Source organism: Parasteatoda tepidariorum, chromosome 3 (genome assembly GCF_982258835.1).
Source record: "Parasteatoda tepidariorum strain Cologne lab strain chromosome 3, Ptep-v5.0, whole genome shotgun sequence".
NCBI classification, from domain to species: Eukaryota; Metazoa; Arthropoda; class Arachnida; order Araneae; family Theridiidae; genus Parasteatoda; species Parasteatoda tepidariorum.
Window position 1 is genome coordinate 4104893 of NC_141757.1, and position 22718 is coordinate 4127610.

Below are 22718 nucleotides of genomic sequence, written 5' to 3' on the forward strand. Positions count from 1 at the left end.
AATTTTAGTGAAAAACTGTAAAAACTGGTTAGAGCATATCATTCTCATAGTTTTGTTGATTAGTACCAGAACTGCGAAGTAATTGCCAGATACAAATTTTTTTTTTATTTTTACAATCATTTTAGCATGATCATTCATACCTGTACAGTTTAACGTGAACAATATTCTTTTTTTTAAGAAATGGGTAAAATGAATTGTAAATTTTTTTTTATGGAGATATAAATAGAATTCGTAGCTATTAGCATCAGAATTTCATGGATTTGGTAACCGGCTAAAGAGAAACATTTATTCCATTTCGGCTCAATAACTGTATAAATAACTGTGTATAGCAAGCGGCTTGAAGAGGAGAAATAAAATTTGTGATCTGCGCGATCGTAGCTGTTATTTAATTATTTTATTATAAATCTGAATTTTTTTGCACCTTTTCAAATGGATGCTCCACAACTCTACTTAGCATCAGTGGAACTGGAAGTTAGTAATACACCATGGTGTGTTCGTAGTCAATTTGATCCTGTCGCTCATGGTTTAGACGCCTCATTCCGCCTTACTAAGTTTGCAGAGATGCGAGGATGAGGGTGTAAAGTCCCCCAGGAAGCCTTAAATAAGCTCCTGGAGGGGCTAGATCAAGATGGTTACATTTCCGATGTCGGTGAGCAATTTATGCAAGTACCTGTCACTAGGGTCGGCATTGGTATGGACTGTAGTGTCACTCCTACGAGGCATGGCTTATCTCTAGTACAGACAACCGATTACTTTTACCCGCTCTGTGATGATCCCTACTTGATGGGACGGATCACGTGCGCGAATGTTCTCAGTGACTTGTACGCCATGGGTGTTACAGATTGTGACAATATGTTGATGCTCCTTGCTGTCAGTAATAAGATGACCACCATTGAGAGGGACGTTGTCATTCCTATAATGATGAAAGGGTTTAAAGATTGTGCAAATGAAGCGGGAACTAATGTGACGGGAGGTCAAACCATTCTCAATCCTTGGCTTACGATAGGTGGGGTTGCTTCTTCTGTGTGTCAACAGAATGATTTCATTGTTCCTGACAACGCCGTGGTGGGAGATGTTTTAGTCTTGACGAAACCACTGGGCACTCAAATCGCTGTGAGTGCCTATCAGTGGTTGGACGTGCCCGAGAGGTGGAACAGAATCAAATTGGTAATCACGAAGAGTGACGTCGAAAAAGCATATCAGAGGGCCATTGACGTCATGGCACGCCTTAATCGAGTAGCCTCTCGCCTCATGCACAAATACAACGCCCACGGAGCGACGGACATCACCGGTTTCGGACTTCTTGGTCATGCACAAAATCTCGCTAAAATCCAAAAAAATGAAGTGTCTTTTGTAATCCATAATCTTCCTGTCATTGCGAAAATGGCAGCTATCGCTAAAGCCTGTGGTAGTACCTTTCAACTATTGCAAGGACATTCCGTAGAGACCTCCGGGGGTCTTTTAATCTGTTTGCCGCGCGAGCAGGCGGCTGCGTACTGCAAAGAAATCGAAAAACAAGAGGGCTTTTCCGCTTGGATTATCGGCATCGTCGAGAAAGGCAATCGCAACGCTAGGATCATCGACCGGCCGAGGGTGATCGAAGTACCTTCTAAAGAAAAAGACGGAGAGCTTTGGTGAAAAACTCTTGCATTCAATTGTAATAATAGGTAGCGCTGTATGGAGTTATGATTCTATTCTACTAAATCTTAATAATAGAATAGAGGATGTCCTACTGTATAGCAATACTTTGTGACAACTAAAATAAATGCCGCTTTGTGTGTAATTATTCTTCTTTACTATTTACTTGATAATTTACAATAATTAGTGTCTAATAAAGTTTTTTATTTTCGTACATATTGAGATTACCTGTCAATATTTTTTTTTATCTGGGATTTATAGCTAAAATGTGGTTACATAATATCAATAATTTGTAAGGACCATGAAGTCAATGCGTAAGAAGATTGTTGTTGCCGATCTTGTTTACAGGTCTATCAAATACCACCATAAATATTGCACATACAGGGGTCTGTCCATGCCAAATTTTCTACCGTTTAGCGTTACCTTCACAAATTCAACTTTCAGAAAAACGGTAGTTTCACAAAATACTTTTTCTTAAAATTTTAGTTTTGTATTCCGTAGGAAACAAAAAGTCCATATTTTTGTGTTGATTTTTTAATATAATTTTCACAAAATAGGTATCTCAGAAAAACCATGACAAACCCCTGATATAACAGCACATATTAATAAATAGTTAAGAATATTTACAATTTTCAATCTCAAAATTAATCTTTTTAAATTAATTTTTAAAGTGAAATGGTAATAATTATCTTAAGTTAATTATAAATTCAATTTTTCATTGTTATTTTTCTTTTCTGAAGTAAGTAGCAGATATGACAGTACAAATGTGGTAAGATAGTTTATCATGGAAAATTTAAATATTACTGGTAAATATATTTATTACAGTCTTAGTGAAGGGTTAAAACTCTGATCACATTTTACAAAATTTCATGTAAACGATATCCTTACCATTAGTTAGAGAAAAGAAAATGTTAAATTCAAATGTACGGTTCAGGAAAAATATATATCAGTATTATAATAACTTAATTTTCAATTGTAAGAATATAAACATTGAAAATGAGATTTGTCTGACAATCTTCTATTTGAAGGTAATTTGTTGAAGAATCTGTCCTTTTCCACAAAATAAGCAATACTGAATACACAAAATTACTTTGAAATTTAAAAGAATTTTTAATGTTATTTTCATGGTAGTAGGATTGATGAAAATAATGCTTCATTTTTTTATTAAATTCATTATTTTTATAATTTAAATAAAGGGTGCAATATACTTGAAAGCATTTTATATTCTACTAAAAACATAACCACAGAACAATGTTATGTATTAGGAAATTAAATGTTTCTTCGAATTTGCAGTGCTTTTATTTTCAGTGAAAATGTTGCTATTAGTGTTATGCTAAAAAAATTTTCTTACCGGAATGCAACAACAGGGAAGATGAACATCTCAAGTTGTCAGAGTTTTTTTCTCTTCTTAAGTTTCCTTATTTTTATATTCTTATTGCTTCTTGTCATTTATCAAAAATGATTTGAAATTTATTTTTACTTTTTCTATCTTAGAAATCATACAAAAATAAATTAAACCTTAAAGATTCATGATTTATAAATAAAAACTGTAGCAACCACAGAGCCATCTGAACAGTTAGTAGATGCTCAGACTTTCCTTTTACTTCCTTCTCGTAATTATTCAAATTTCTGTTTGTTCACCTGCTATTTGATATTAATAAAAATATTTTGCACTAAGTTTTTCTTTATTTCAACCCCTGGAGCTCCAGCCAAGGCAATTACTTTAAACAACTGTGTTTTCCACTTTAGCAACTAAATTTTCCCCGAAAGATCTATTAAAGAGTAAAACATCATAATCAGAGTTTAAAAATAGAAATAAAGAATTTCTCATCTCGCAATTGACTAATAGTACATTAGGGCAGCAAAGTTAAGAGTTTAATTATATAGTATATATTTTTTAATAAAAAATAAAGGCTATAAAATGGAAATTTGTTATATGTTCGGTATTGCAGGGAAAATGTTGCATTTTTTAAACTTTTGAAAAGATTTTTAGTTTTTAAAGAAATCTTAAAAAAGTCTTGAAACTCTTGTTAATGAATATTTATACTATACTATGCAAATAATAATAATTAAAGAAAAAAAAAAGAGCTGATAAGTGTGTTATTAAATTAAAAGATGAGAAGCAGTAAAGGTGCTGTTTTATTAATCCAAAGCCACTCTTGGTTTATTCTTATTACTGACTATCGCTAATGGGAATTCCAAAAACTTGAGACAAATATTTTAATGTGTTAATGAAAAAATTAAACTATTAAATAAAAAAGAAATTTTTCTTGTTCCTACAATACCACTTCTGAAATATATGAAAATGGGGATACCAAAAAAAAAAAAAAAATAATTTAGCTTTAGAGGGTCGTAAAGAATCAAGTTTATATGTCAATCATCAATAATTATTCTTTGATTTTATAAGAAAAATGCTAGTTTGCTGTAAGAAATGGAAAAAAGTACAGCATATTCATTTACAAAGTATGCCTATATTTTTTAAGCTAAAAAAAGATTAGCTATCTTAAATATTTCATCTACTTTATGCATAATTTTTTTATAATGAAACTAAATTATAGAGTATAACTTTTATAGAAATTTTTTTTATTCATACTTTGCTGTGCATATATAATTTACTTGTTTGATTTTTAAATAAATCTTATTATTACTACTTCTGCATTACAGAATTTTATAGTTATATTTTTTCATTTGAAATTAGTTTAAAGAATAATTATGGTTTATGTTATTGGGTTTTTTTTCCACTTATTTTTTTGGGGCAAAAGATGAGGGATGAAATTCACTTACTATAGTTTGTGCACTTAATTCAATGCTATTGCATGTTATTTTTCATCCAATTTTCAATGTGTAATATTCTGCAATTATTTTAAAATGTAAATGAACTCTGCCAATTGTAGTAACAAAAGATTTTTTGGAAAAACTTTTTTCTTAATGGAAACGAACCGTATTTATAAGATTTTGAACTTGATAGGAAAGGTTAGAGGTAAATATGAATTTCACTTTGTACCCCTCAACAGTATTTTTTACAAAGAAATAAATTTTTTAATAAAATTTTGGACTAAGTTGCGGAGCACATGGTTTTTTACTCTTTCTTTCTACTTAATATTCATAATTCCTTTATTATTGCTCTGGAAATTATCAATGATCATACAAATGAGTATAAAAATGTTGAAATAAGAGTCCAATTCATTTTTATTTTAATGAAATATCATGCTCTACAATTTTTATATAAATATTTTTATTAATCATTTAACATTTTATTGGATATTTAATCTTATATGCATTTTTATTTTTAATTGTTTATAGTACCACTCAGAGCTACAATCTCTACTAACAATAGCAAGTGTTCATAAAAGCTCTCTTGGTGGTCAAAAGAAAGCTATTTGAGTTTGGTGCATGCCTTACACAGAGCCTGACTAAGGTAGGGACAAACGGGGCAGTTACCCCGGGACCCCAAATCAAGTAGAAAGTTTATTTTAAGTATCCTTCTTTAAAGAAATTTTTTTTTTAACAAAATATCAATTCAGTGTAAAATCCGTCAGTTTTATATTAGCTTCTTCATTAATCTATCGAATAAACACAATCTATATTTCGTAACTTCATGGCTTTCTAAGGCCGAATTCAACTAAATCTTCGCAATTATGGGGACAAATTTACCTATCGCAAAATTCAATATGTTTACAAAAATACAGGCTTCTGACTGGCTTAATTGCGAAAATTTAGCTGACTATTACCTTTATGTCAGCAAGGATATGAATTTTTGGAAGATAGATGAGAAAGTTAACAATCAGAAAACTGCATTCGGCATAATAGACATAGAACTGTCAGAAAATCAATAAAATGGCCCGAAAGCTATTTCGTCTGACCATTGGGGGAGGATTTTAGGTTCTAGTAAATTTTCTTGTTATCTATAATGAGGTGAAAATACCTCCATAAAGTTCAGTTCTTCATTACTGAAGTTTTTGCCCTGGACCCCAATTACGCTAAGTCGGGCCTGGCCTTAAAAATATTTATGTTCCAGTTAAAAAAAAAAAAAAACAGGGTTTGTGTAACCAAGTTTTAAATTTAGGATTTTCATAGCGAAGGAATCCATATTCAATATAATTTTTTTAAAATAAATTTTTACTTGGTTTTTAATTTGTTATCTAAAAAAATTTTAAAATATTTAGAGTCATTAAATGCTGTATTTTACATTGGTAAGTACTTACATAATTTTGGTGATTGAAATTTTCAAACAATAAATGTTAAAGCTTTAAAAATTTCATAAAATGCTTTGTAAATTTCAATAGAATAATCATCGATGATTCCTTTAAAAAGATATAGATTTAATTCTATTTAAAAAAAAAAAAAATCACTGGATTAAAGAGAAAAAGTACTCAGTCGGCAAAAACGTTAAAAAACTCTTTTGCTGTTACCTTTTTTTTTCATATTTCTAATTATTTGCATATTATTAATTGTATTTATATATTATTAGATATATTTTATTAATACTATTATATTTCTTTTGTACTTAATTTGCTATCAAAGTTTTTTTATTTATTTTTTTTTTGCTATACTGCATAAAACATTGATGATGTAGCTTTCTTGTAATTCATTAGTATTTTTTCTGAGCAATAAGCATTTTAAATTGCCTGAAAAGAACCAATTTTCATAACTTCTTGTTGCTTTGTTAGAGAACTCAGAAAAAATATTCAAATTGGTCACTAAATGATATAGGCTTTATCCGGCCTATGTGAAAACTAGAAATAAATTATTAAACTTTAATTGAATGTGAAAATAAAGCATAAAACAAAACATACACTTTTTTAACACCCGCAATTCCTAGAACACTTTGGCTAATCATAAACTAAAATTAGAAAAACAATCCCATTCCTCTTACAATATGCGAAAAAAAGAACTGTGATCATTTCTGTTTTCTTGCTTGTTTTAATGTGTAAAAATGAGTAAAGCTCTCTGAAAGCAGAATTTTATACATTCATACCAAGCATTTTTTTTTAAAAATTGGGATGGCATTTACGGTTCATAGCTTTTGAAAGTGGGGGCAAAATTTTTTCAGCAAAGCGAAACAATTCTTAGTTTTGATTACTGATTGTGTCCAAACCTCTAAACCTAAATCAATATTTAAGAATATCATTTCAGATAGCATTTATTCATCTTAATTCTTGTAGGGTTAAATTTGCACTTTTTTAGCTGTTATGTGGCAAAAACTAAAAAAAGGGCTGAAAATGTAGTTTTTTTTTAAAATTTTCAAAAGTTAAGCTGACTTCATAATCTGTTTGCCCACTTATATAATTCTTGTTTGGGATGTCCAAAGTGAAATAAAATCAATTTCAGCTTTCTGGGAATCAGTTCGAATCAAAAGTCTTTATAATCTGTTGCAAACTTATATAATTAACAATTGAATATTTTTGAACATATTTTTGAGGTTAAAATATAATAATACTTCTAACTGAAGACATAATTTTATGAAAATAATTAAATCAATGTAACCGAAATTTCACATACTTATTTTAAATAGGTTAGATCAGTGATTTTTATTTAAAAAAAAAAAAAAAATTATTAATTATTCCATTTAAGTTGATTTTAATTCAAACCAATAAGAAATTAATTTTAAAATTTTTCATTGTAAATGAGAATGAAATTTTTTTCAGTATTAATTTCAGTGAATTAGAGAAGCTGCAATTAAATTTAAAAGCACAGATTCTGAAAAATATAATAAACGAATATATAATATTAGTCAACATTAAATATTTTTATTATAAATTTATAGATGTAAAATTATATAAAAAAAATGTTGATAAAGATGGGGGGAAATTTTAACAATTAGAAAATAATCTTGCCAAAGTACAAAACAAAGTAGAAGATCTATATAATGCACACATTAACTTATAGTTAACTTATAATTAAGCTCTAATACAAACCAAAATTGATAAATTTGTTAGATATTATTTCAAATGCTCTTAATTAAAAATTTTTTTTTTGTAAATAATGCATATTTTTTTAAGTATTTAAAAATTGTTTTGAAACATTACTACTATTAATTTGTTATCTTGCCATAGGTTAATTTATGAACACAAAACTCTGTACATTGAAAAGTTTAGACTTGGGTTATAAAGATTTTCTATTATATTAACGATTAGAGCTTTATCACTCTTATAATGAACCTGACATTATTAACTCCATTAAATGAAAAACAAAGAATAAAATGGGCAGGCCATGTTATCAGAATGGATGAAGACTGTATCACATAAAGAGTTTTCAATGCTAGACCAGTTGGCAAAAGAAAAAGAGGCAGGCCGAATTTGAGATGGATAGATGGCCTAGAAAAAGACCTTTTGGTCTTAAAACAGGGTGCTTAGCCAGATTCTTTAACAAAAAAGAAGCATCTTTTAAGTACTTCTAGCACTTTCCAAAAAAAAAAAAAAAATCATATTTAGGATCTGCACAGTAATAATTATTTTTTCTCCTATTGTTTAATGTTCTTAATTCATAAAAATAAAATTCCAAAACTTTACATAAAATAACTAGTTTCTGTTAAATATTGCAGAGAAAATTATGAATATCATGGATTTTTTTGCAATTTAGAATGACAATCAACAAGGCAAAGAAAAATATCTCTATTTAAAAGATAGAAAAATTTAGCACTTTTTACAAACCCCGAATTAAAAAAAGCACCTGAAAGGGCTTTTAAAAAACGTAAATAAAAAATAAGCACTTTTTAAAAACGCTATGCACCCTGTAAAAACTGGAAACGGTTGCGGGAAAAAGGTTAGCATTGAAAAAACTTATCAAGAAGGCCAAATCCCACCCTCTGCAGTCGAGCCATTGATGATAATGATGATTATATTAACATATGTTTAGAATAAAAATATTTAATAGTATAGTAATAAATTATTTTAAAAAGTTTATTAAAAGAATTCAGAATTGCAACACATAAAAATAGATCGACATAAAATTTTTCAACAAACAGCATGTTTATTCGTCTCAAAATAAACCTAAAAACAATATGCAATGAAATAATTTTCCAAAATATGTGTTTGAAAGAGAGACAGAATTAATATAAATTTTTAAATTAGAACAATTCCCTAAAAAAAAAAAATGCACAAATAACAAATATATATTCTTACATTCAACATTGAAAATGAAAGTGTTTTTTTATAATCTCCATTAGAAGTAGTAGTCTCTTTTTTATTTTATACAAATCACCAAGACGCAATAAAAACATTTCCCTCTCATTGGCCAGTTTAAAATAACGAATTTACAATCCAATAGCTCGAGTGTCACGTAATTACTGGCAATGTTTCAATGTTCTTTGGCATAGGACTCAAATCCCATAAAGAGTCTTTATTTATTATTACATTTCACTATTTAGGACAGAATGTCAAGCTAGTACCCAATGTGTTTTTTTTTTGGGGGGGGGGGATAAGGGGTGTTCAGAATGGCAATAGCTTGAGATCACAGATACAAGACATGTTTTCAGCCTCAAATTGAAAGTGTTCATGTTCCTAACGTCGCACATATCTCAGCTGTCATCACCTTGGAGGATAGAGACGAGCTTAGAGGCCGATTTCAAGAGCAATTCAGCCCACTGCTCGCTGTTGTCCTCGTTTTTAGGCGAACTTCCGGGAGAATTTAGTTTCTGACGTTTTATTGCACGCTGGTCATCTGCTGATGTTGTTGCTTCTTCCTCTGAGAAGAAAGAATAAAGAATATTAAACAAATGTAACTAAATGAATCAAAAGCACTTCATTGATTATAAAAATTTAATGACAATTGATTCTGGTCTCTGATCTCATATTTAATAAAATTAAAATAATAATTTGAATGTAATTAGGTGTTTTTTAAATTTTTTTAAATTGAGATAGATACAAAGTCACACCTGCCAACGGAGAAATAAAGTAACATAGATTTCACTAGCAACATTTTTTAGGCTACGAGTAAAGTTATGATACATCATGTAAGCAAAAAGAGAAATTCAAAATTGGAAATAATATAAGCACTTACATTTAGCGAAGTAAAAAATATGTATATAACACTTAATCTAAAGAAATATTTTTTAAACAATTATTTATAATTGTTTAAAAAAATTATTTATTTACACTCAACATATTGCAGTACTGGTTATTGCACCATCAGCGGAGATTTTATCTCCAAAATTTTCTTCAAGTACGTAGAAATTTGAGAATATACAGGTAAACAGGAGATAGTCGCAAAATACAGGAGTCTTCATTAAAAAACAGGAGACTTGGCAGGTATGCAAGTTTATTTTGAAGGGAAATGTTTTATTTTTAATTCTAAATACAATTCTATATTCAGAGTGAAGAAAAAGTGTACAATCAACAAATTAGTACAGAAAACATGCGTAAACTGGAAGACATAGATGTTGGTCTATGTCTAGAACCCCAATAATTAAAGATAAAATAATTTCAATTTTTTAAAATTTATTATTATATTTTGTTCCTGCCGATGGCTTTAGATTATAAGATTAAGCATAACACATTTTTAGCAGTTTATTCTATCAAAGATTATTGGAAAAATATTAAACAAATGTAACAAAATGAATCACGAGAAAAAAGCACCAAATTGATTATATAAATTTAATGATATTTGATTCTAACGTCAGAACTCATACTTAATAAAATTAAAATAATAATTCGAATGTAATTAGATGTTTTTTAAAAAATTGAGATAATAAAGAGTAAAAATATTAAAAAATTGAGATAATAAAGTCTAAAAACATTAAAAAATATAAGGCTAACAAAAGCATGAATAAACGAAACATATAACAAGATCTTTATGGAACATCAGAGAGTTGTTGATTTTTGAGAAGATAGTTTTTGAGGTTTATACTAACCTGTTATGGGATTTTATATATATATTTTTTGCACGGTTATTACTACCCCATTACAGGTACTTTAATTTTGTTCATTAATGTTTTGTTAAATAAATTAGCTTTATTTTAAATAAAAAAACTGTTTCTTAATATAGCTTGATTCGTTACAAGATAGACACAAAGTTTATTATGAAGGTCATTTTCAATTCTAAATACAATTCTTTATACAGAGTGAAGAAAAAGTAAACAAGCAATAAATTAGTACTGAAAACATGCTAAAATCATGCATAAACTGGAAGACATAGATGTTGGTCTATGTCTTGGTTGGTTCTAATGCCGCTTGCCACACGGCAAGTTTGCTTGGTGAAACCGAGCAAATTTAAGGCAGAGCGTGCGATTCTTGTTTTTCAGTGGCGCCATCTATGGCCAAGAATTCGACTTCGCCACATCATACGTCACACCAGTTTATAAGGCGGACCCATTCATACATCCATTCATTCGTTCACAGATCGTAATTTTGAATTGAATCAGAGAACGATCGATCTCCAATCTAGTACCTCCAGAGGTATTGATTTGTTATGGGAACATAGAGGACTTTTGCGACTCGACAGATTTAACGTGCATCAGTCACTTTACTACACTTTACTTTGGCCCGCGGGGTTCGAACCCACGAACTCTCAGACATGGGCCCAGCACCCTACCGACCAGGCCTAGGTCTATGTCTTAAGCCATGTGTATGGTCTGTGTCTAAAGCTACAATAATTACAGATAAAATAATTTCAAATTTATTTACTATTTTATTTTGTTCTTGCTGATGGCTTTATGTTATAAGATTAAGCAAAACACATTTTTAGCAATTCATCTTATCAAAATAAAGATGAACTACATCCAGCATCATTTTGCACAACATAGCTCAAAACTAACTCATGATAGTCAAAATTTACTACAATCCAGAAATTTTCTCAAGTACTTGTACTTATCTCTTTCGAGAAGCTGAAAAAAGCACTTTTCACAGTAACTATATTATTACCACACAATTAAGATGTGGTTTCAAGAATGTGTCAATTTACACAATAATTAGATATTAAATATACTAATATCAGAACCACTAGTATACTTGGTAAGTAATTTAATATATTGGGTATCTTATAGTAATCTTTGTTATCTAATTTGGTAATGAAATTTAGAACTGTACTTAAAAGTTTTATTCATTCAGTTAAATTGTATGAAGTCGGTAAAGTTTATTTTCTTAAAATTTAAACTAATCCTTGAGAATATTAATTTTTTAAAAAAATATCTAATTTTATTTAGATAATTATTTGATTACATTATATTTATAGTTAGATACCAAATATACTAGTGGTACCGATAGCAGTATAGTTGGTACCTAGTAAAACTGTACCACCTGCAATAAGTAAGTTAGTTAAATAATTTAGTTTTATAGAAATACACACAGAGAATCCTTACCTTTATTGTCTTGAATTTTTTCATTATCTACAACATTTAATTCATTGTTATCACAATCTTCACATTTGATGAATTGATCACAGATTTCAATTAAGCGATTCATGATTTTTATGAATTCGGTAGGAACTTCATTGGGTGGCTCCACAGAGAAGATAAGACACAAAGCTCTCAAGTCCTGAAAAATAAATAACAATTAAACATTTAAAATAATACAATTATAAAATTATGCCAGAAGACTACAATTCAGAGTTGGCAAGGTTTAGGACAAAATGGATTCATCCACAGTTTAAACAGTCCTGTCCAAAACCCTTTTGTCCAAATTATGTCACAATTTAAAAAAAATAGTGTGAAAAATAAAAGGTTAATTTTTAAACAATAAACAGAATGTAGACAAGCTTTTGTTTCATTAAAAAAGTTTATTATTATTTTTTAAATATTGCCTTATTTATTTTTATGCAACAACATAATTTATTAGCATTAAAAGCATATTTATTCATATTTAAAGTTTTTCACTTTTGTTGTTTAATGAATTACGGAGCTTGAAAACTTATAAATTTTTTCATATTATAATATTTTGCTTTACTAAGGTAAAGCAAATATATTAATAAATATTTGATACTTTTTATACAAGAAATTATTATGAGTGCAATAGTTACACTTATAGAATTTTTACCTTTTACTAAAGTTCAAGATTTTGGACACTTTAAGACAGTAAAACTTACGTCCAAAACCCCAACCCTGCTAGAATTCAAGAGTGATGAAAGTTTTGAAACTGTGAGAAAGGTTTTAGTTGTAAATAAGGATTTTAATGTAAATAATAATTAGACAAAATAAGTAACATTTCAGACACTACAAGCCATAACAACCCTCTAGCCACACCTAAAAAAACAATATCAGGGTTCTTGCTCAATTGTTTCAAAAAAAATTTAGGACTTTTTTAGCACTTTTTTATGACTAAAAAAAAAAAATTAGCACTTGATGTAAAATAAAAATAACATAATTAATCTATGCATGATATTAAAAATATACAAATAAAGTGTTTCATGAAGTAAAAATTACATAATTAATCTGTACATTATGTTAAAAATTTACAAATAAAGTGTTACACAATTTTAAGGTGAAGTTATGAGTTATACTAGAGAACAGTATGAAACTGAACAATTAGAACTAGCACAATGTAAAAAAAATAACCTTTAAAATTTTTTTAATTGTTTTAGTACATATTGTTTTAGTACATATTTAATTGTTTAGCACAAAATTGTTTTAAGTACATATAAGATGGCCCAAGGTACAACAAGACTTTGGCAGAGCTTGTAACTAACTTCTATGGCTGACAATATTCTATTTTCAAAGTGTATGCATTTTTTTAAAATAGATTACAATGTATTTAATTACGGATTACAATGTATTTTATTACGTGTAAATGTTACAATGTATTTAAATATTTTTTAAGATATTAAACCAGATTCTAAATATGAAAAGCGTCGCAAGGTACAACACGCTCCCCTAACAAAGCCTAAAACACAGAACATAAGACATCAATTTATGGTGTAAAGCAAGAACAAAAAACAAATATACACATACAAACATAACATTTATTTGTTTCAGACAGAAAATGGAAGAATTTTAATTGCACAAATGAACTGCATAATAAATAAAAAGGGAATTTAGTTCCTTTTTAACTACTCAGAAAAGATTTATTCAGCAGTTTTCTTCAATAATTCAGCTTCTAATTCCACTATTTTTGTTTTTTTCTGAGAAAGGGATTTCCTCAAATTATTTGATTTTATGAACAAATTTATATCTCTCTTAGCTTCTGCTTCATTAGTTAGAAGTTCTATTTCCTTTTCTGATTCTTCGCAATCTTTCATCAAAAAACTTTTTTTTTGCTTTAAATATGAAATGTCCTCTTCCTTTTTCCTCTTATTTTCACTGATGTTCAGCAATTTTTTTTGATCGTCTAAAAAACTTCGATATTTAGAACGTGCACTGGCAGCAGACACCCGCAGTTCTTTAGATATAGGGACATTTAATATACCCCCAACTTGTTTTATATAGTTACAAATAACACGTTGTGCTATATATGAATCCCCTTTTCTGTTCTCAACTTCAATATTTCGATTCACAGAAAATCCTCTCTCAACAGACGCTTGTCCATGGGACAATGTCATTATTATTTGCATAACATACCACAGTTCTGCAAAGTTCTTGTCATCACCAACATAACTCTGCAAAAATGTGTCCAGCCTTGTTTCTTTTTCATTAAAACGTTTAAATTCTACTAAATTGCACTTAACAATTCTGTCTAAAAAGTCTACAAATTGCAGTTTAATTTTGTCACAATCTTTTTCCTCAATTTTCTTTTTTTGACTCAAGTAATTTAATATGTTTCTCATTTTTAGAACACACTTACTTTTGTTTTCTGACATTAATTTTGGATTGATGCAAGCAGCATTTCTTACAACAGAATAGTTTATTGGACATTTTTCTAGTAAACTTTCCAACATTTTGGTGATAAACTTTCTGCAATCTTTCTTTATATTCATATGATCCTGGTCAGAAATAACTTTTGAGGCCAACAGCTGTTTTAAAATTTGGTCGCCTTTAAAACCTATACTGATTTTTGTCAGAGAGCCATAATTCTTTTCATCACAAAAATTAAAATGGCACAGTTTCTCTAGAGAATTTAAGTTTTCTATAGATTCTGGCTTCAGAATGTTATATAATTGCACACTATGTAATACCAAATTCTGAATATCTGCAGCAAAAAATGGTAAAAGTGGCCGATCTGCTTGATACAGTTTCAAATATGGTGAAACTAGCTCTGACACACTTAAGAAAAAGTTCAGCTTAACAAGAATTAATTTGTCTTTTGTTGCTTCCTGTAAAGTTAAAAAGGATTTACACTTCACTTTACCAAACTTGCCACTTTCAACATTTTTCACATAAGATTTTAGATCATTCCAAATCAATATTGCTCTTTCAGCTGCAGGTGCATTTTCCAGCCAACGGTGGTTACAAAATTTTAGTGGTAATTTGCTCTCAGTTGATTGATTAATAAAATCTTCTTTTCTTGCTGGTGAATCTTTAAAAAGATAGAAGATTGAGCTCAGGATGGAACCAACGAGCCATTCTGTTTCAGATTCACCTTTGTAGAATGCGTTATTTAAAATATGAAGCCCACAGCTTCCTATTGAAATACATTGAACACCATGTTCTTTTAACAAATCTTCTTGAATACTATTATAAAACTTCCAATTAACAGCAGGACCGTCCATAGAAATCTGCAATAATTTCTTCAGGTCTAAATTTTTGACTGATGCATAAAAGCAGGCTAAAAGGTCATCTGCTGTAGAATGGCCCAGAAATGCTGATGTTAAGTATTGCGTCTCTACAATGTTCTTATCTGAGTTCCAAAAGCGGATATGTATATCCAACTGCTTCTGCTGCGTCGCTTTGTTCAAAGACTCATCAAAAAGCAATGTATAAAACTTGGCATTATCAATGCACTTCAGAAGTAGCATGCTAAAATGAGGAGCAAGTCCAAAATGACAGAGATATCTGCACTTAGATTCATTGCAGGCGAATTGACGTGCTATTGAACTGTCTGGAAACATTGCACTAAATAATTTTCCAGTGTCTTTGGAAGAATTGTAGGAGTAGTGGCTTTCGACAACTTTCAAAACCCATAAAATTTCAGATGAAAGAACTTCTTTCCCCAAAGCCCAAGAATCTTCTAAAGAGCTGGAGGCAGCAGTAGAGCAAGAGGCAACAGAATTTAAGGATTTAGTGGAGGGAACAACCTTTCTAAACTCATTCATTGAAATTGCTTTGGTCTTCATGGCATTGAACAGTTGTTGATGCTTCATTCCTAAAATATGAAGCATTAAAATTTAATTAAATTCTAAAATTAATTTTTTTTAAATTTCAAGAAAAAAAAGTTACGCAGCAAGAGGGTTAAAATCTATGTTCACGGGTAAACCGGCTTAAATATGAAATAGAATAAAAATAAGATAATAGAAAATTTAAAAAAAAAATTAACTACAAACAATTATAAATTAAAAGCACAAAGCTAAAGTAGACCTAATAAAAAACGGTACACCCCGGGGTCATTTAAGTTAATCCACAGAACAATAATTTCACAATCCAAAGAAAATGATGCTATCCTATTGCTATAATATACAATTACCTATTTTATTAGTGGCAAGTATTTAAATTTAAAAAAAAAAAAAAAAAAAAAACAGGACAAAATCTATTTTCCCTTATCTTACACTTACAGCATTTTATTTTCCAAAAATCTATACATATAATAAATATATAATATAAAAGAAAATACTATTTTTCATGATTTATAAGTTAAAAATATGAGTACTTCTTATGGGTACAAGTTAAAATTTTAAGACTTCTTTAGCCATTAAAAAAAGTTATTTAAAAAATATTTTTTTATACAGTATGGGACCCTTAATTCGGCACTTAATACGACCGTTTTTTTTTTCCCCCTCCCTAAAGATATTTTTATTGATACGAGAAAGAAAAAAAAAAGTCATATTTTCTTTTTATTTGGAAATTTTTTTTCTTGAAATAAATAACTATATTTTATCTTTTAAAAAGAAACATAGAAAAAAAAAGTAAAAACATTTCCATTTCCAATGAACAAAATAAAGAAATGCAAGTTGGGAGAAACTGACAGCTGTGCTTTACTGCTTTGTGCCCCCCCCCCTCAGATTTCCCTCTCCCGTTTGACCATAAATTGGCCACACCCTGTTGACATTCATTTTGTACACCCTACCACGTGGTGTACAAAATGAATTCTATCCCTTTTGCTTTTTTTATTCGATTAATTTATCTTTATATTTGTCATTAACTGTTACTTTTTTTTGTTAATTGTTAACTTGTTTTTTTTTTTTTTTTTTTTTTTAATCCTTTTTAGTTGTTTGGTTCTTTTCTGCAGTTATTCATTGTTAGTTTCTTAGCATTAATTGTTCATTTTTTTTTCTGCAGTTCCTTGTTAGCTTTCTTTCTTTTTTTTGCGGGATGAGCGTCTTTTGTAACTAAATGTTATGTAAAAAAAAAAAAAAAAAAAAAAATGAGAACAATGATCTCGAGCTGTAGAAAAAACGATTATTTCTGTTTCGGAGGATTCGGATTATTTCATTTTCTGAGTGTATTACGATCGCAAAGAACTGTTAATTCATTCCTCAAGAACCATGAAATCTGAATTCAAATCATCTAAATTCTTTTTTTTTTTCCGAGATTTTTATTGATAGTTTATTTTCGAAGTATTATCTTTCAATACATATTTAAATAAAATTCAATTTCATGTGCCGAATTTATTTTTTTTCCCGACCAAAAAGACGTCGGATTAATTTTGTCCATTACCACACAATCGAATTTTACAATTTTGACGATCCGAAAATAAAGAAATGCTAGTAAAAACAATATAGAAAGGCATTAAGAGGAAAATTCTCATCCCTGTTACAAATAGAATACTTTAAATATTTAATATAATAAGAATGAAGCATCTTATATTTAAATTGGTGTTCTTATTCTTATTCATTGATAAAGGATATTAATTTACTTGAATAAAATAAGAAAAGCGGCGACGCATAATAGTCGAAATGTTGAAAATGGGATATAAGAAAAATGAACGAAAAACGTCGGGGATTTTTTTAAACTATCAGAAAAACAATTAATGCGTATCTATAACAACCAGGCTATAAAATAAAAACACAAAGTTATAATAAAACATCCACTGAATTCCAATTTATAAGCGTAATAAAAATGAAGAAAAGAATTATTAAAATATTTTGCACAAAAAATATAAGCTAAGTGATCGTTTTCACAAACAACATAACTGATCGATGTCCTGTCGTACTACTGAAATTAAAACAGCCAAAAATAAGAAATTCGATCTTTTTTATTTAAAAGATTAACAAAGCGCGAGCATGTCCAAGGTAATGATGCGTATTCTCAAATCAATTTATTAAAGAACACGCTTAATTTTATTACACAAGACAAGCAAGTTCATTCCGAGTCAAAATTAGTTTCGGATTCCGATGACGTCATACAGTCTTTCATTGATCCCTAACCCATATCTTTTTAAAAAATTATGCGTATAGAATAAATGTTAGAAATTAGAAAAACAATTTTAGAGCAAACGATAGTATAAAATTCGTTGTTTAGAAACTTTCTTTTTATATTTTCAATATAAAGCAAAGCTCATATTCGCTGAAAATTCCACCTTACTTTTACAAGGAACAAAATTGTTATTCACTAACAAAATTTCTTTAAAATAAAAAAAAACAAGATAATTCAAAATAAAACTATAAATTCGATAATGTCATCAAACATAAAAACACGCGGTTGATACACTTTTGTTCGTTCGAGGTGGGGGGAGAGGAAGAGGAAATATAATTAAAAAATATTATACCAATGAACGAAATTATTAGAAATATAAAAAGTCGATCACTTACCTTTCATATGAGACTTCACTTGTCCTTCGCCCTGTCCGGCAATATCAAACTCTTTATTGCAAAGACGGCACTTAGCTTTGTGACGATTGTCTGAAGAACAAAGCCAGTCTTTGAATCTTTCGTCTTTCGTCCATAATGTGTTAAAAACACATTTCCCCATTATTTACAAAGTAAATATAAAAAAAATATTAATAAATACAGAGAAGGCCGATATTAAAAAGAGGAGTTACGATGAATCAAACTACATGGATGACCTTCGACCTTGCCGTGGACGATAAAGAATTGCATTCCATTCCATTCTTCTTTTTATCTCCCTTACCCCATGCAGCTTCTACCCGGTTTCTTAACCCCTTCTACAAGAACTCAATGCAACGTCGCATCCTCTACGGGATTAGCAACAATCCGAAAATGGCGCGAAACCAATCGCTCAAAAAAAATTTCGAAACGCCGAAATAAAAAATATTTAGCACTTTTTTAGCACTCAGAAGAAAATTTAGCCCTTTTTAGGCCCTAAAAAAGTTGGGGAAAAATTTTAGCACTTTTTTAGGACATTTTAGGACCGCACGAACCCTGAATATGTACGTTTTCCCACTCAGGGGAAAATTTTAATCATTCACCCTTTCAATTTTTCTTTTTTGCTCTGAATCTCACTCTGTGTATTAAATTAAGTGTATTAAATATGACATCACATACTCCATTTAATTTGTAAGCCTGCTTTGTCAATTCTGTTTCTTCAAATGATTTCACAAAAGACGTCATAAGAGATGAAACAAGGGAAAGCATTTGGTCATTAATAACTTGTTCAGAAACCTATTAAGAGAAAAATAATGATTAAATTTCAATTGATACAATGAAATCAATAAATTGAAGATCTAAAGTTCTGAAATTGTTAACAGCTCTAGATGCACAGGAAAATATTTAATTACTGTATGATTCCGAAGATAAGTTCAAGGATTGTAGTTATGATCGATAAATAATTAGATCTAATTATCTATAGTTGGAAACCATTGCAGGGTGAGTAGCTAGATTTTTTCAACAAAAAATAAGCATGTTTTAAGTGCTTTTTACGCACTCAAAAAATATTTTTAATCACTTTCAAAAAAAAAAAAATTATAATTAAAAAAACATAATCATATTTAATTATCTGTGTAGCAATAAAAATTATCGTTTTCTATTGTTTAAAGTTCTTAATTTATAAATATAAAAATCAATAAAATTCAAAAACATTTTCTAAATTTTACATAATCAAGGTAAAATAACTAGTTTCTAATAAATATCGCAGAAAAAATTGTGAAAATCATGCAATTTTTTTGTAATTTAAGACGACAATCGACATGGCAAAGAAAAAATCTCTTTTTTTAAAAGATAGAAAATTAAGCACTTTTTAGAAACCCCGAATAAAAAAAGGCACCTTTCACGGCTTTTATAAAATGTAAATCAAAAATAAGCACATTTAAGCATTTTTTAACAATGCCCTGCTTTGAATAGTTCATGCAACATGTAAAACAATTAGCACTTATGTATCAGACGACCAAAGAGGATTACGGAACGACACAGTTGTGAAAAATCACTCTTCTCACCTTTTTGCGCAATGCATGGTCACAATTGATATGCTCAAGAAGAAAAAAAATCTTTTTTGAAATGTTTCACACCCTGTTACAAATATTTTTGAAATGAGAATTCATCTTGAGTTACTTTCGTTTTTCGTTTTCGTCTACTCATTTATTTGAATGCCTCTTTGTTTCATTATGGGAGCAAATTTCCCTCATTGATTTTTGAAAGTCAGATCCAGACCTTTCTAGAGGTAACTACCACTTATTCAAATTTATTCTAGTGATTTTGTCTCCTGAATAAGATGTAAAACTAAGAAAAGTTATTTAGTGGTTCAAGATAGCAGTAAATAAAAGTACTTCTATCAATATTAAAGTACAGTAACTAAAAGCACTGTACAAATCAAAAGATTTCTTCAGAGATCACAAACACTTCTGAGTAGTAACTAAAAGATTAAATTAATGGACGCAGAAGCATATTTTGATTCTCAATGACATTAAAAAATACAAAAGTTCATTCCCACAAAGAAAAATGTGTATATGATACACGAATAGTCTTTCACTTTGATCAACTGTATACTTGATCTTGCCTGGAATAAACTTATTTTAGAGATTTTTTTATTATTTTTTATCTGATGCTTTTTCTTTTTTGGTGTCTGGAAAAAATGTTTCTTTCTGATTTATAGTTCTAATTTAAATACTTCTGCTTCCTTAGTGTATTGAAATTTTTTTAAAATATGCATTGTAACTTATAAAACTTAGGTGATCATTATTTACCCCAGAAACAGAGTGATCGTGAATTACCCCGGGTCACCCTAATTAAAATAACGATTGATACACCTTTATCATGTAAACTAGTATCTACTATTTATTTTATAAATCTTAACCATAGAAATCTGCATGGAAAACAAGAATAGAGCAAAACATCACTATTATGCTACATACAATTTTAACTAAAAAAAAGCTAAATTTATGTATAAAACTATAGCTGCATTTATTATAAAAGAGATTTTAAAGATACATTACCACATGCGTTCGTAAGTTAAATGGCTACTGATAAAATCTGCTAGTTTTGTCTGAGTTTTTTGTTCAAATATCAAACAAAAAGGGAAAGGGATTTTACAGCTTTCTCTAAAAGTTAAGTGGCTTGGAAATAAAATTCAAGGTCATTTTCCTCATTTAATGCATCAACATGTATGAAATGTCCTGAAATATTTTGGGAAATAGAGAAAGTGGATCTCATGAAAAGCTCGTTAAATTGAAAATTCACTTTGCTATTTGGAAGTTATTTCAGGCAGAAATTTCTAAATTGTTCTCGAAAAAATCCCAAACCCGAGAAATTCGCAAAATGAAAGTTGGTTAAATAGAAGTCTGACTGTATATATAAAACTGAGCATGTTTAGTTATTAAATAAACAGTTATAGGTTTTCAATTAGGTACTTTAAGAGAGCATATAATATTCTTACCTTAGGTAACAAAACAGAAAATACTTGAAATATTGATGACTGATTTAGACACAACCGTTCATCTAATAGAACTGATTCTAAGTAATCAATAAAATAACTGCTATTGCACAACAATTGAATGAATTCTTTACCCATCTGAAATATAGAAGCATCAATTAACAAAGCAATCATTTAAATAGTTCAAGATATGATATAAATAAATGTCTACACAGAGATTTGTTTTTACCAATTAGTAAACATTTAATTACAAATAAACAATACATTTTTATTAAAAAGTTAAGATTTTAACACTTAAATTATATTCAAAAATTAGTTACATTTTGCAATGTTAATTGTTTTAAAATTAAATTTAATAATTTCATAGATCTTAAATATATTCTCTGAAGTCTTTTCTCTGAAGACTTTTTTCCATTGCTTTGGAGGAAAAAAAAAAAGATTGTCCAGTTATATTTTAAGTTGCAAGTTTATTTATGTCAGTTGAAGACTTATATTCTTAGAAATTCATTTAAGAAAATTCATCATGGCTTAAATGAAAACTATAAATATCCTGATTTGGGGCATTTACCGAGTACAAGGGTAAATACTCATTAATAAATACCTTACGCATTAGGTATTTACTCAATCGACATCTATAGTAAAGGTCACTGTGGCAGAATTTTTTCGTGCTTTCTGCGACATACCTCTCTAATACTAATATCTTTCGGCAAGATACTTTTAAAAATAACAAACATACATGTTACTAATTTAAAGTAACAGAAGTGTCAACTTCAAAGGAAAAAAATTCTTTTTTTAATTGAATATGCAACACTTCTTTTTTAAAATTCTAATATTATGTTGATATTCTTGCATTTTGTGGGAGGAAAAGACACTAATTATTTTTTTTAGTCTTTGTAAATCATCATCAAATTAAAAAATAATGAAATCCGCTTCAGTAACTTCTGTAAAAAAAAAAAAAAAAAAAAAAAAACATCGATGGCAAAATCATGCAAAACCGATTTGTCAAAAAGGGGTTACTAAATGCGTGTTTTCATTTTGAGAATCAGTTGTTGTAATAAATAATACAGTGTTCAAAATATTTGATTTTAAAAACTATGTGGAAATCAATAGTAATAATTGCATAAAAAAATAGAACGAAAATTTCGGCAGAAAATATAACTAAAACTGTTTACTTTATTTTTCATTATTCTAAAATGAGAACAGAAATAATCACAAGCATTTTTTTAAAACTCCAATGCATCTTTTGAATATAATTCTGAAGAAAAGTATTGTTTGAATATAATTTTGAAGAAAAGAA

At 28.9% G+C, this 22718-nt stretch overlaps 3 protein-coding genes across 9 annotated transcripts in view; 1 reads left to right on the forward strand and 2 right to left on the reverse strand.

Moving 5' to 3' along the window:
- Positions 1-74: 74 nt before the first annotated feature.
- On the forward strand, positions 75-1854 carry Sps1 (inactive selenide, water dikinase). The gene has a single exon (XM_016065862.4). The coding sequence runs from the start codon at positions 430-432 to the stop codon at positions 1636-1638; it is 1209 nt and encodes a 402-aa protein (XP_015921348.1). The 5' UTR covers positions 75-429; the 3' UTR covers positions 1639-1854.
- A 6736-nt stretch (positions 1855-8590) lies between these two features.
- Positions 8591-22718, reverse strand: part of puf (ubiquitinyl hydrolase 1 puf) — a 183010-nt gene continuing 168882 nt past the window's right edge. For all 7 annotated transcript variants that reach the window (XM_087158629.1, XM_087158630.1, XM_087158626.1 and 4 more), the window contains 4 exons: positions 21425-21559; positions 19102-19218; positions 11936-12110; positions 8591-9324 (listed from right to left, as the gene is read on the reverse strand). In XM_087158629.1, the coding sequence (XP_087014755.1) occupies positions 9158-9324; positions 11936-12110; positions 19102-19218; positions 21425-21559 (594 nt within the window). In that variant the 3' untranslated portion in view covers positions 8591-9157. The remainder of the gene's footprint in view (positions 9325-11935; positions 12111-19101; positions 19219-21424; positions 21560-22718) is intronic.
- LOC147812715 (uncharacterized) lies at positions 13512-18690 on the reverse strand. Its single transcript, XM_087158631.1, has 2 exons — positions 18409-18690; positions 13512-15806 (listed from the first exon to the last, which is right to left on the reverse strand). The coding sequence occupies exons 1-2, from the start codon at positions 18566-18568 to the stop codon at positions 13633-13635; spliced, it is 2334 nt and encodes a 777-aa protein (XP_087014757.1). The 5' UTR covers positions 18569-18690; the 3' UTR covers positions 13512-13632.